This window comes from Garra rufa, chromosome 11 (genome assembly GCF_049309525.1).
Source record: "Garra rufa chromosome 11, GarRuf1.0, whole genome shotgun sequence".
Taxonomy (NCBI): Eukaryota; Metazoa; Chordata; class Actinopteri; order Cypriniformes; family Cyprinidae; genus Garra; species Garra rufa.
This window is the reverse complement of record NC_133371.1, coordinates 28,484,536-28,497,872: the sequence shown is the minus strand read 5'-3', so window position 1 is coordinate 28,497,872 and position 13,337 is coordinate 28,484,536. Positions and strand designations below refer to the sequence as shown.

Here is a 13,337-nt window from a genome sequence, read left to right as displayed (position 1 = left end):
GTAACTGTGAGCCATGCAGCTCATGCGACGGATAAAGTAGCGCGGGCGAGCGTCTGTTGTCAGCAGTCGGAGATCACACGCGCAAGAGTGAGGAAGAACAACAAGCCAACTGCAAATTACTGCCAAATCGAGTGCAGGACAACTCACGGACCCCACAAGAGGCGAAATCCGAAGGAGCTTTTACATTTTAAAGAACACAAAGCTCACTGCAACATACTCCATCATTAGAAGAAGAGAAAAGACGGAAGGAAATAAGAGCGGGACTTGCGACTTTCAACGCAACGCTTCACTCTCTTTGCAAGTTTACACAAATACAATTAACAAAATTGATCAAAGCGCCTTCAAGATGCCTCGGGTGGTCCCGGATCAGAGGAGCAAGTTCGAAAACGAGGAGTTCTTCAGGAAACTCAGCCGCGAGTGCGAGGTGAGCTCGATTCATCCGAAAGACATTTGATAAAGTGGCGGAAACAAAGTTGCACCTCTCGCGTGACATGAAAACAAGCGTGTCATCGCCTCTTTCTTTAAAAGCCTCTGTGTGCGGACCGCTAATGCTCACTGCTGAGAAAAGTTTTTTAACCTTCCATTCACGGCAGTTACTAAATTGCTTTTTATACACTGCAAGCATGTATCAACAAAATACAGATGTGGCGTAGGCTTAAAAGACGCACCTTTGCACCTCACCTTTTAACTCTAGAACAATAATGAAAATTTGTTTACTTATTATCCAAATTTAAAGCAGTTTGCATTTCAAACGTGCGCGTTTTGTTCTTTTTTCTACATATTTTTAGATAGCTTGCAGATGTGTTCATTCTTCGGCTTTAATCTCAACAAATTAGTTCACCTCATGCCACACACTAATATCTATTTAAAGTAAATTTCAGAAGTTCATTATTCTACAGACCACTTTGAATTCAAATACTGATGAATTAAAGAAATCACATTAAAATTTAAACAAAACATATCATAAAACTAAGCATCGACGGGGTGTATTATGACAAGTTAAATAGAGGAGCATAAAGATGTTGTTCTAACACTTAAAACATTTTTACAATGTACTCTAATGCTGTTTTATAACAAGACTCTTTAATTCCATCCCTGTTTACAGATTAAATACACCGGGTTCCGCGATCGGCCGCATGAGGAGAGGCAGGCGCGCTTCCAGAACGCGTGCCGTGACGGCCGCTCAGAGATAGTGAGTACACGCACCTCACAGCCCCGGTCAATGACTACTGACCCCCGCATCAATGCTGGCAACTCAACACTTAAATACATTAACGTGATTAGGCAACCGGAACTGTCAGCCCGTCACTAAAAACTACGTTCAAAATACTTCCTCATATGTTACAAGCGCCAAAACACCACAGAGCAGAGAACATTTATGATCCATATCGTGTTGTACCGACTTGTTGGTATTTAATTCGCTGTATTATTAGGACTACAAATAATAAACTATGCTTAAACATAAAGTGCCTCTCGGCTTCTTTTAATTATCCGGCAGAAACGCGTCTCACGGGTGCAGATGAACTCAGACGTGTCTAAATTACAGTCTCTTTAAAAATACACCGAGACTGCATGTTTGTTTTTTAATCCCTCGCCGGTTTTATTAATATTTTCCGCTTTTTTAAAATTGTGCTTTTTAAAAATACAGATTGACTTGTGTCGATAACATGAGGGCGGCTTGTTTATCTCTTTGTTTGTATCTCATGTCTTCAGGGCTGTTTTGAGATAGATTTAGCTACCCATAATATTTCTAAGAATAGATGAGACAACTGTTACTTTAATTTAGATGATATTTATTCTGTTTATTGTAACGTTATAGACTAGATAGATAAAACAGACTCCACTATTTCAGTTTGACGTCACGGTTTTATTTAATTAGATTTTTCTGGCAGAATTTGGTCATAAACATCAATTTACAGGCCTCACAGCGGATAGTGATAGTTTACTGACCAGGAACATAATGGGAAACATTACTGAAGCTTTTCTAATATAAAATGCAAATTAAAAACCGATTTGTTTTTGTTTGTATAATTTCTACGTGTTTTGTGATGCAATGTTCTCTCATCATGCCGTCATTGCTAATTGAGTTTTGCTGTGTTGTGACTGTGTGCACTTTAGTTCTTTAATCAGTAAGATGTAGTCAAATTTGTTTTTATTTGCCCCTGATGTCCAAAAATAGATTCAATTTTGAGGCAAACCGGTCTATTACAAAGTAACTTTTCGTCATGTCTTTATATGCCTGTTACAGTGATGCTGAGTATTGATTAATATAATTATTGTTTATGTATGTTTGAGCATATGAGTAAAAGAGAATCAGATTGAGTTTAATATAATTATGTACATAGATATAAACAAAATTCTGCAAGCCAGTTTACTATAAAATCCTGTTTTTTGTTGCTCATGCTCCTTGAGAACGTTATTGAATTATTGTGCCATAATTCAAAACCTTAATGTAAGTAAGGGGCTGCATTTAAAACAATTATTGATTTTGTACTCCTCTCCGTCTCTGTTATCTCTCTGTCACTCATTCACTCCTGCGTTCGGTCTCCTCTCAAACTCAGTTTGGTGCAGCCCAGTGTGCCAGCAATGAGCATTGGTAAAATAGAATCAGATGTGTGTAACTCAATACCTCAAATAGAGAAAATGATGACTTGTTTTTTTTTTTCTCTTTGCGTTTGTGCACCCCTCATCCCCTCCTCCCTTCTTTTTCCTGATGTTTTGAGCGCTGGCCTTGGCTCCAGGCATTCTCCTCTTCTCTCTGATGTGAAAACAGAAATGACGGGCTGCATAATTTATGCTCGGGCCTGGCTTTCTTATCCTGTTTGTATTGATTTCCCTCTAAAAGGCTTTTGTGGCGACCGGCACCAACCTCTCGCTGCAGTTCTTCCCAGCCAACCTTCATGGGGATCAGCGGCAGTCGCCCACCCGAGAATATGTGGACTTCGAGCGGGAGACAGGAAAGGTAGACCTGACACTCTTTCTTTATGTATTTGCAATTATCCCTGCCCCCATTTTTTTAAAATCAGGTCATAAACACATAAACACACTTTCATACAAATGTATGATAATAGTAACATCCAACACTTTGATGAAAACTTTTAGTCAGGTTCCAAAAAAGCCACATGCATGATTTATGAAATCTGAGGAGTGATTGAAGAAGTCATTTCTGTTTCTCTTTTGTCTTTTCCTTCCTTTAACACACAGAGGAAGTGTGTCGCTTTTCCAAACCAGACGTATCCATGGTTTAGATGGGCAAAAGCCTTGATTTTCCATAATGATATGTTTCGCTCTCACACATCTCAAGGAAAAATGAGCCCTTGAAATATTACACTGCAGACAGCAAGAAAAACAGTCCCTTGTGAATGAAACATGGCCCAGGTTTCCATTTTATGTTTAAACTTTCGATTTTATTTCTGTAGCAGTATTATTTCAGACACGCTCATCGGTTTTAAATTTTTGAATTGGTCTTTCAACAACTCCCTCTTGTTTCTCTGGATTTAAGGAATGCATAGCCTCCCTAAACCCGTAAGAATGTAAAATAAAACCATACCGCACTGCACCGCACAGTCTTCGTTCCATTTATAACCACTATTAAACTACGTATTTATTTCTGTTATTCTAGTCAAAGCTGTCCGTGCCTGTCAGAAGACTATAACCATAACCTCTCCCTATGTCACCTTTGTAAAGTTACTTTTAAAAACCGTGAACAGTGAAAGTGAAAATTCTGTCTTTATTAACTCTAATGTGGTTTAAACCTGTATAACTTGTGTTTTATCTGTAAAAAAAAGAGGAAGATATCAAAAAAATTCTGCAAAGAATGTCAATGGGATCAAAAGAAAAAAGAAAAGTTAACCAAAATAAGACAGATCTTACAAAAGGCATGTTATTTTTTATTTAGTACTGACCTGAATAAGATATTTCACATAAAAGACATTTACATATAGTCCACAAGAAAAAATATTGTTGAATATATAAAAATTACATTTTTTTTGTTTGTTTTTTTGTTTAGTGATAGTTGTTCATGAGTCTCTTGTTTGTCCTGAACAGTTAAAACTGCCCGCTGTTCTTCAGAAAAAAATCCTTCAGGTCCCACAAATTTAGCTTTAGCTTTTTTGTGTATTTGAACCCTTTCCAACAATGATTATATGATTATGAGATCTACATTTTCACACTGAGGACAACTGAGGGACTCATATGTAACTATTACAAAAGGTTCAAACACTCACTGATGCTGCTCCAGAAGGAAACACAATGCAAGATCTGGGGGGTGAAATGGGTAGATGTAACATATTTTGTCTTCTGGGAAACATGTAAGTGTCTTCTGTAGCTTCTGAAGGGCAGTACTAAATAAAATAAAATAAAACATATTTAGAAAAAAAATAAGAAAAATGCATGCATCTTCATTCTGGTCAAAAGTTTACACCCCCGGCTCTTAATGCATTGTGTTTCCTTCTGGAGCATCAGTGAGCATTTGAACCTTCTGTAATAGTTGCATATGAGTCCCTCAGTTGTTCTCAGTGTGAAAAGATGGATCTCAAAATCATACAGTCATTGTTTCAAATACACAAAAATGCTGAAAAACCAAAGAATTTGTGGGACCTGTTTGTTTTTATGAACAACAGCGAGCAGTTTAATTGTTCAGGACAAACAAGGAACTCATTAACAACTGTCACTAAACAAACAAACAAAAAAAACAGGATCATTCAGGTGAGAACATAGTAATAAGAATCAAGTGTATGTAAACTTTTGAACAGGGTAATTTTTAAAAAATCAGCTATTATTTTCTCTTGTGAACTATATGTAAAAGTCTTTAATGTGAAATACCTTCTTAAGGTCAGTACCTCTCTTATTTTGGTAAAAATAATTAACATTTTGCAGATTCTGCAAGGTGTATGTAAACTTTTGACTTTAACTCTACAACATTTAATCTTAATAAGAACCTTTTTCACTATAAAGATCCTTAAGGAACCATACATGCAAGTGAAGAACCTTTATGTTTAAGAGTGTAAATCAGATTCTCAGGTTGATTTTTCTCTTGTATCTCGTGTGATACTTTACACTGTGAAGAAAGGGAAATACGTAACTGACACCATCAGGCACTCCGTCAGCCGCGCTTGTCCACAGATGCAGCGATCACTTTCTTAGTGCGTCTGTCACAACTACCAAATGTGATACAAATTTAATTCAAGCCTTCTAACGCTTTAAAGACTCTGGTGCCGAGATGTTTACAGTTCATAAAGGCTGATTAGGAAATATGCCGCCAGCACAACAGCTTTATGGATGGTCGCACAAGACCAATTAAAGGAAACGCTCGGGCCGGATTAAATAGCATTTTGCCATAGGTTCTTTTAAGGTCACCCCTGAGGCCTTTCCCTTCAAGCCTTTGTGTAGAAGAACGTTAGCGCGAGACATTAGAGAGGCACTTACTGGCTTTGTTTGTGTTTTTACCACAAGCCTCTCGCAAAGCTGCTGGTGTTTCTTGTGCTGTTGTGGACAAGGAAGCCTCTCTTCACGGACGCTGCCTCACTGAGATGCGCTCATTAAAAATGCATCTGTGAGAAATCAATGGACCTTTTGGCCCCAAGGCTGACGGACTAATCTTTGCCTGTTAATTATTTAAAAAGGCGTGAAGGGTGTGTGTGCGTCGATCCCCGTGCTGACGGGCGGCCCGAGCATGCGTGTTTCTGAGCCTGGGCTCTCTGGTAATCCTATCCACCTGTCTGTCACCTCTGCCAGAACTCAGATCCATGCAGCTTTAATGAGCCTCACACCGTCTGCCTTCAAAATACAGCCCATGCGGTGCATACCCCTACACTTTCCAGATCCTACCCAACTCACATACACATACCCGTTGAATTGTTCTGACTACTTGTTTTGTGCTATTTACATTCTTTTGAAAGAAGTTTCTCTGCGTTTGCAACATGTCCTTACTGTGTTTGAGAAGGAAGGCTTGCAAGATGTTGAAGTTCTTTTAAATAACAAGATAACACTTTAGAATAAGGTCCCATTTATTAACATTAGTGGTTCCATTTTATATTAGGTGGCCTATGAACTTACATCAAAAAATACGGGTAAGGTTAGAGACAGGTTTGGTGGTATTGGTAAGTTTAAGAGTGGGTTAAGGTGTAAGAGATGGACCATCAGTGTAATTATAAATGTAATTACATGCAGGTATTAAATATAAGTACAATGTAAAAACATGTATGTACAAAATAAGTGTTTTGTATCAAATGATTAATTCAAATGTAAGTACACAGTTGTTAATGCCACCTAATATAAAGTGGGACCATAATAATAAATAAAAATTAAATTCTTTATTGTTTGTTCATGTTTGTTCAATCAGTAATGTTAAATATTATTTTTGATATATTATATGCTTGATTTTTTGTTTTTTCATTAGTGCATGTTACTACTTTTTAATCATAATATTTTTTTTACATAATATTAGCATGTGATTCCACCACTATTATAATTATTTTAACGGAAATTACTGACCTTTATTTGATTGCATCAATGAAAGTCATTTTTAATAGATTGATCAGGTAGTTTTTTTTTTCATTTATAGTTGTAAAAAGTTTAATTTATCCACTTATCTGGACTTGTGTCTTGTGCAACCTCTTCACTGTTTTAAATAAGATGTGTATCACCTGTTTTACAAGTTGTTGAAAAATACAATGACCTTAACAAGTGCTCTTGACAGATTTATATCCATGTAACGCATTTCAGAGCTGGAGTTTCCTTTCTCTTTTGTTTGGAAGGAAATCCTGAATGGACAAACTTTGCTGATAAGGTCTGTCCTCCCTTCCTTTCTTACTTTGTTCCTCGTCTTCACTCACATGCCCTCTGTTTTTCTTTCATCCTTTAATTCTCCGTCTCTTTTTCTCCTCTCTACTCAAACGTCTGACATAGTGAATTCCCTGTAGGGCGATGAGTGTCAGACCGGGAGAGTTCATGCGTGCGCCCCAGCCTCTGCTCCTAATTAAACTGATTGTTAACCTTTTCCACAAACAGATCCCTCTTAAGAGCTATGGTTTTAATAGACTACGGCTAAAATATAACCCTATCCGGAAAGCGCTCAGACTTGCAGTTGATCCCAACATGCAAAACCATGTGAGATATGTGCTGCCTGTCATCAGGAATGTGCGATTGCCGTCTGCCTATTGGCTGAGGTGTCCTTACAAGACCGCCGATTGGTTTATTTCTCACGCCGTAAATCAGTCATCAACGTCTCATTTGCTACTCACAATGCACATGCTGTGTTTTGCTGCCAGACTCCCAAACTGTAAAAGCAATTTAGAGATAAAAGTAGAGTTGTAAAGAATATGTGAAACACAGCTAGGCAGGAGCACCTTAATTATATGGCTTCACAAGCAGCCGTCTGATGAGATGCATGATAAAAAGAAAAAATCATTATAATAACTTTGAAATGTGCTACTAGGCAAAGTTTATGAACTCTGTATTTGGGTTTTAGTTAACCGCTCTGTGTTTTTATCTGATTCTGGCTGATACAGAAAAGCTGCATAAACAGATGAAAAATAAAACACTAAAATTAATAGTCCTAAATGCTACAAGTGAAGTTGGTCATCACAACAATTATAATAGTTATTCAAATTTGTTCCTTTAACTAGGGCTGTCACAATTCCTCGAATCAATTTGAGTACTCTATTTTAAAATGCATTATTAGACCATTTTCCAACCCTGCATGATATATTAAACCCATTTTTAAATCATAATAAACCATAATGCTATTTCACAAACTCTACTATTCAATTAAATAAATACATGCGATGCAGGTTTTATATATGCGTTTTAACTATTTACATGCGTGTAGCTTATGTACGTGTAGCAAGATAAATGCTGCTCCGCACAAACTGTTATTATTTGCATGTGTGGCGTGTCTTAATCTCAGTCTCTCCATATTGTTATGAGTTTGGGTTTGTTATAACCTTCATCTAGGAACGCAACATGCGCCGGTTCATCAGATTTGTAAGGTAAATGATTTATAAACCTACGCAAACACAGATTTGGTCAGTTACCCAGATGCATGTCCATATCGGCGATACTCGGATATAAACAACAGCATGGATTGTACTACTGAATACGTTGTTCTGCTAATTTATGCTGTCTAAACCATGGAAAGAACGTGTGGAATCTGCTAAATCAGGGGTTTTCAAACCTGTCCTGGAGCCTCCCCTGCCCTGCACATTTTGCTTGTCTCTCTCATCTAATACACCTGATTCAAATCATCAGCTCATTAGTAGAGACTGCAAGACCTGAATTGGGTGTGCCTAATAAGGGAGACATACAAAATGTGCAGGGCAGGGGAGGCTCCAGGACAGGTTTGAAAACCCCTGTGCTAAATCATACAGAGAAAGACTAAGCAGGAAAGGGCGCAATATTTGATAAACTAAAGTTTAAAACTAAAAAAAAAAAAAAAGTCTTCCAGCTTGACCAGCTAAGCTGGGAAAGTGGCCGAAACCCCTCTAAAACCAGCCTGGTTGACCAGCTAAAACCAGCCAACCAGTCTAGGCTGGTTTTAGCTGTTTTTTTCAGCAGGGACTAGCCTAATATTTCACCTACCTGGCCAGAAATAATAAGAACAAACACAAATGTTGTCAAGATTCTTGCCCTGGAAATCCTGGTTCAGTTTCGCCAACCACAAACGCAGTTTCTTCCTCAGACAGTTTTTTGCACTCTTCTGCTTAATTTGTTATAACTTTTGGCAGTCTATAGCACTCCAAATCCCCATTTGACCGATTAGTACAGCCCAAAACATGACAATAAGTGAACATTTTCAGCAGCAATAATCAGCAAAATATGCGTTTTTTGTTTGGTTCAGTGGCATTGTTTACATTCAGTGCCACCAAAACACTCCATATGCTGACTTTTCATCACGATTTCAAAATATTCAATAAATTACAGTGACTGTAGCATTTCTGTCATAAAGAAATAATCAAATATTAAAGATTAAGTGGACATTTAACTTAAATGTTGTTTAGTCATTATTAAACAAGGATTAGATCGTGCAGTGAAATGTAAAAACTATGGTAATGCCGTTAGCGCCCACTGCTGTCATTTGTTATAATTCGTAAAGTACATTAGCTCTATTGTTTACAATGCAGTACAGTTTTGTTCAATAAAACCATATGATTACTTGCTTTTGATACTTCATTTGAACTAATTATTATTGCCTCGTTGTTATATACGTGTTTTAAGTAAATTTAAAGGCTAATGTTAGATCTATTTTAATTACTACAAAAAAATCATTATAATTATACAATTACTCGATGTAATATTGACAGCTGATATGATACTGATGCTTCTCTTGCTTTTTTTTTTCATATAATTTTGTTCCTTATGGCTTTCACATTATCACACTAACTATTTTTCTCCTCTGATGAACTTGAACGTGTTGACAGGCTTAACGTTTTCCACCTCTCACCAGAGACGGGCTCTTTTCCGTAATGTTCTCCCGCCATAACTCTCACCTTTCTCTCCTCTTCTTTTCTCCTGGTTTGAAAACACAGCCGTTGCCAGCAGAAGCTGTGCTGGGCCAGTTTAAACTTGGCCTGTGGCAGGGGACAGTAGTATTATCTGAGTGGGGCGGCGGAGCCCCCGCAGCACAGCTTAAGTACAGGCTCCTAGTGTCACTGCAGGCTAATGGGAACCAGCTGTGGGGGAGGTTTAATTTTAGCGGTAGCGAGCACAGCCCCAGGGAGGAGACTTTAACCCTGTCCCAACCAGAGCTCCTCAGAAGCATACGTTCCCTGTGCAACAGCCTCGATTCAGGTATTCCATCACCCCCAAAGTCTAGTGAATAAGTGCTTTATTGACTATATGACGAGGTAAAATGTGCTGATGATGCACGTAACCTCAAAAGGCAAATGGGAAATATAGGGATTTCCATTTTATCTAGGTAGATCATTATCTATGTTTCTGTATTTGTATTTGGTTCATGTGAGCAACACTAGAGTTTAGTCTAGTAGCTCTTGGCACTCTGTAAACTATATTGTGCCATTTTTTCCTGCACCACTATTACTAGAGCAAGAAACTCTTTCTCCCTCCCTCCCTTTCATGAAGCTTCTGTCTCCACCACTTAAACTCAATCTTGTTGAAATGTGATCTCCTCTGAGATGGAGGCTTCAGCTGTAAGGCTTTAAGGAGATCTGATGCTTGGCGCTGTTTCCTCCTCTCCTCCTTCTTTCCCCTGTTCATTCGGAGCGCTTGTGTGTGGTTTTGACTTTTTTTTTTATGCAAAGCAGAAATTGGGTCCGTCTGCTCGAGCCATGCCAGGAGGCTTTGGTTTGTCATTCCACTTCGGAAGGGAAGGCAGCAAGAGAGTTGTAAACTGATTGGCCCAGAGACTCGAACAGCAGCCAGATTTTGCCCGAGACCCTCCACAGAGCGCTGGGTGGTGGGCTATCTGAACTCGGGACTGCATAGGGTGACAGACAGATCGCTTGTGGAATAAAATACAAATAGGCTGTGTCATGGTCACATTTTAGTAGTGCATTTTAGTAGGCATTTTGATTACACTAAAAAATGCTGGGTTAAAAACAACCCAGCGCTGGGTGAAATATGGACAAATGCGGTGATTGCGTTGTTTTGATCCAACATTTTACCCAAACTTCTGAGTAGTTTTATTTAACTATTGCTTACAAAATACTATATTTCTTGCTTAAAATGAACCCAAAACAGTTTTGAAATTAACGTTTTAATATGATTAATAACATTTATTAATAAGTTGAATAAATATTAATTAAATATAAAAAAATTTTAAAATAGCTTGTTAATAAATGTTCACCTTTTGATTATTGCTAATGATATTTTTAGGACATGTTATTTGCCAAATGAAATTATTGGCTTTATATTGCTACTGTAAAAGTCCAAAGCAAAATTATCTAAAAAAACATGATTTTTACAAATTTGTATGTATTTATTTGTTGTTGTTAGACTCTTTTTTTTTTTTTACCAAAATGATTTTTTTTTTACAGTAAATATAATTTCAGAACAGTTTTAAATTAAAAAGTCCATTCAATCCAATAATAGTAGTGTCCAACCAATGGACAATAACATTCTGTTTATTATAAGCATGCAGTGTAGTTTTGTCATATGCCACTTGCAAAAGCTCTGTAAAGCAAAATAGATTCTGATTGGTCATTATTTTTAGTGTTATTTCCTACTGTAAATATATTAAAACTTAATTTTTGATTAGTAATATGCACTGCTAAGGGCTTAATTTGGACAACTTTAAAGGCGATTTTCTCAATATTTGGATTTTTTGCACATTCAGATTCCAGATTTTTAAATCGTTGTATCTCAGCCAAATATTGTCCTATTGTAACAAACCATCCATCAATGAAACGTATGTATTCAGCTTATACACAGTACACACACATATCTCATGTAAACAAAAACTGTTATTTTGGATGCAATTAATTGTGATTAATCATTGCCTAGCACTATAAACTATACATTTTATAAAACATTTTTATAACATTTCTCTTCCAAATCCTGAGAACCCTCTTTGAGCCACCTATAAACCCTTGTATGTGTTAAATTAGAAATCTCTAACACATAAAAAGTGATCATTTAATAAAAAAAGGTAAAAATTATGATTTACATGCATTTGAAATGTATGTATTTGTATATTTGTAAACATTACATTGCCAGCAACCTATGCTTTTACTTTGAAAACAAAAATAGGTAAAAAAAAAATAGTTAAATAGTGTTTTTAGTCAAAATATCCTGTGTAGAACAATTACTCAATTAATCAGTTATTTAAATAGCTCTGACTCCGACGAAGTCTGTGACTGTATGTGTGCGATTTTTTGAAAAGCACAGGGGAATAATTTGTTTGTCTGTTTTCAACATATTTATGTGATAAAATATGCAGCAGTACGTGTGTGGCTCTGATTCGGTGCCAGTGTGAAGGCCCCTGTGTCGGAGCCACACTGGGGCGTGGTGTTTTTCACTCCCAGACACTATAAATCTTCAGCATGTCTGTGTGTGTAAGAATGTTCGCTCGGGGGCAGATAGCATGGGGAAGAATCGGACTAAATGACTCCATTATGAAAGGGGCTGCAGTCTGAGGCCTCACCACAGGAATTGGTGTTTTAATAGTTTTGCGTTTCCAAAACTATTAAGCAAGTTTTCCAAGTTCGATGCGTGTGTGCGTGTGTGTGAGTGTGTATCGAGATACCGACTCTGACTCACACTTGGTGTGGGTGTACACTTCATTCTGCACCCCTGTTTGTATTATTGTGTGTGTTTGCGTAGGTTTACATAGCGTAGGTTATCCATTAATCTGTATATGCATTTGTCTGTTTTTCATACATTTTCCTATGTGTGCGCATGCTACGCTTAGCAAGCACATCTCCATATTCATGACTAGTCATGTACCGCGGAACATGCTGTGGAGATGCATGGCGCCAGTTTGACAGTTAACTCCAAGAGCGGGAACTCTCATGGAGCCACACTCAGCTGCCGACGCTCACTAGAGGAAATCAAACGAGGAGCAGACGAAGGCCTCTCATCTTCCTCTCTCCTCCTGCCATTCAGCTGGGGTGGAGCGTGCCTCATTATTGCTAGCTTTCCAATCTCAAATCAGTATTGTAGTCTGATTTTTAAAACGGATCATTCTGGATCTAAATTCTAATTGGATGAGCCTCCATTTGAAATACCTATAAACGCAAATGTAGCACACATTCTATATTAAAGGAATAATTTACTCATAAGAAAAGCTCTCAGATTTCATCAAAAATATCTTAACTTGTGTTTCTAAGATGAACAAAGGTCTTACGGGTTTGGAACGACATGAGGGTGAGTAATTAATGACAGAATTTTCATTTTTGGATGAACTAACCCTTTGGTTGTTTGGATGCAGCTTTACAACTGCAAACATCTTAGAGCTATTATAGTAAACTTTATTATTTGGCTAAAGAATTGTTTATTCCAATAATTAACCATCATACAGTATGTTTAACTATTGAATACTGGTGCTTTTTATCATAATGCTTTTGCTGCTGAGATTTTACTCGAGCACAGTCTTTTGTGGCTTGTTGCTTTGTTTATACCACTTCTTTGTAATGATTCACTTGAAGTCATTCTCAAAGCTTTCGGTAATGAGATGGGTGACACATTGGAACCATAAACAACACCTCATCTAAACAGTCTAATTGAAAACTCTCAAAAATGTGGTTATTTAAAGGATTAGTTCACTCCTGAATGGAAATTCACCATAATTTGCTCACCCTAATGTCATCCGAGCTGTTCATGTCTTTCTTTCTTCAGTCGAAAACAGATTAAGATTTTTGAGGAAAACATTCCAGGATTTT

The 13,337-nt window shown here is 37.4% G+C and overlaps 1 protein-coding gene across 7 annotated transcripts in view; it reads left to right on the top strand.

Moving 5' to 3' along the window:
- Window positions 1-13,337, top strand: part of cbfb (core-binding factor subunit beta) — a 50,930-nt gene continuing 37,593 nt past the window's right edge. For all 7 annotated transcript variants that reach the window (XM_073850658.1, XM_073850661.1, XM_073850660.1 and 4 more), the window contains exons 1-3: window positions 1-424; window positions 1,106-1,192; window positions 2,846-2,962. In XM_073850658.1, the coding sequence (XP_073706759.1) occupies window positions 347-424; window positions 1,106-1,192; window positions 2,846-2,962 (282 nt within the window). In that variant the 5' untranslated portion in view covers window positions 1-346. The remainder of the gene's footprint in view (window positions 425-1,105; window positions 1,193-2,845; window positions 2,963-13,337) is intronic.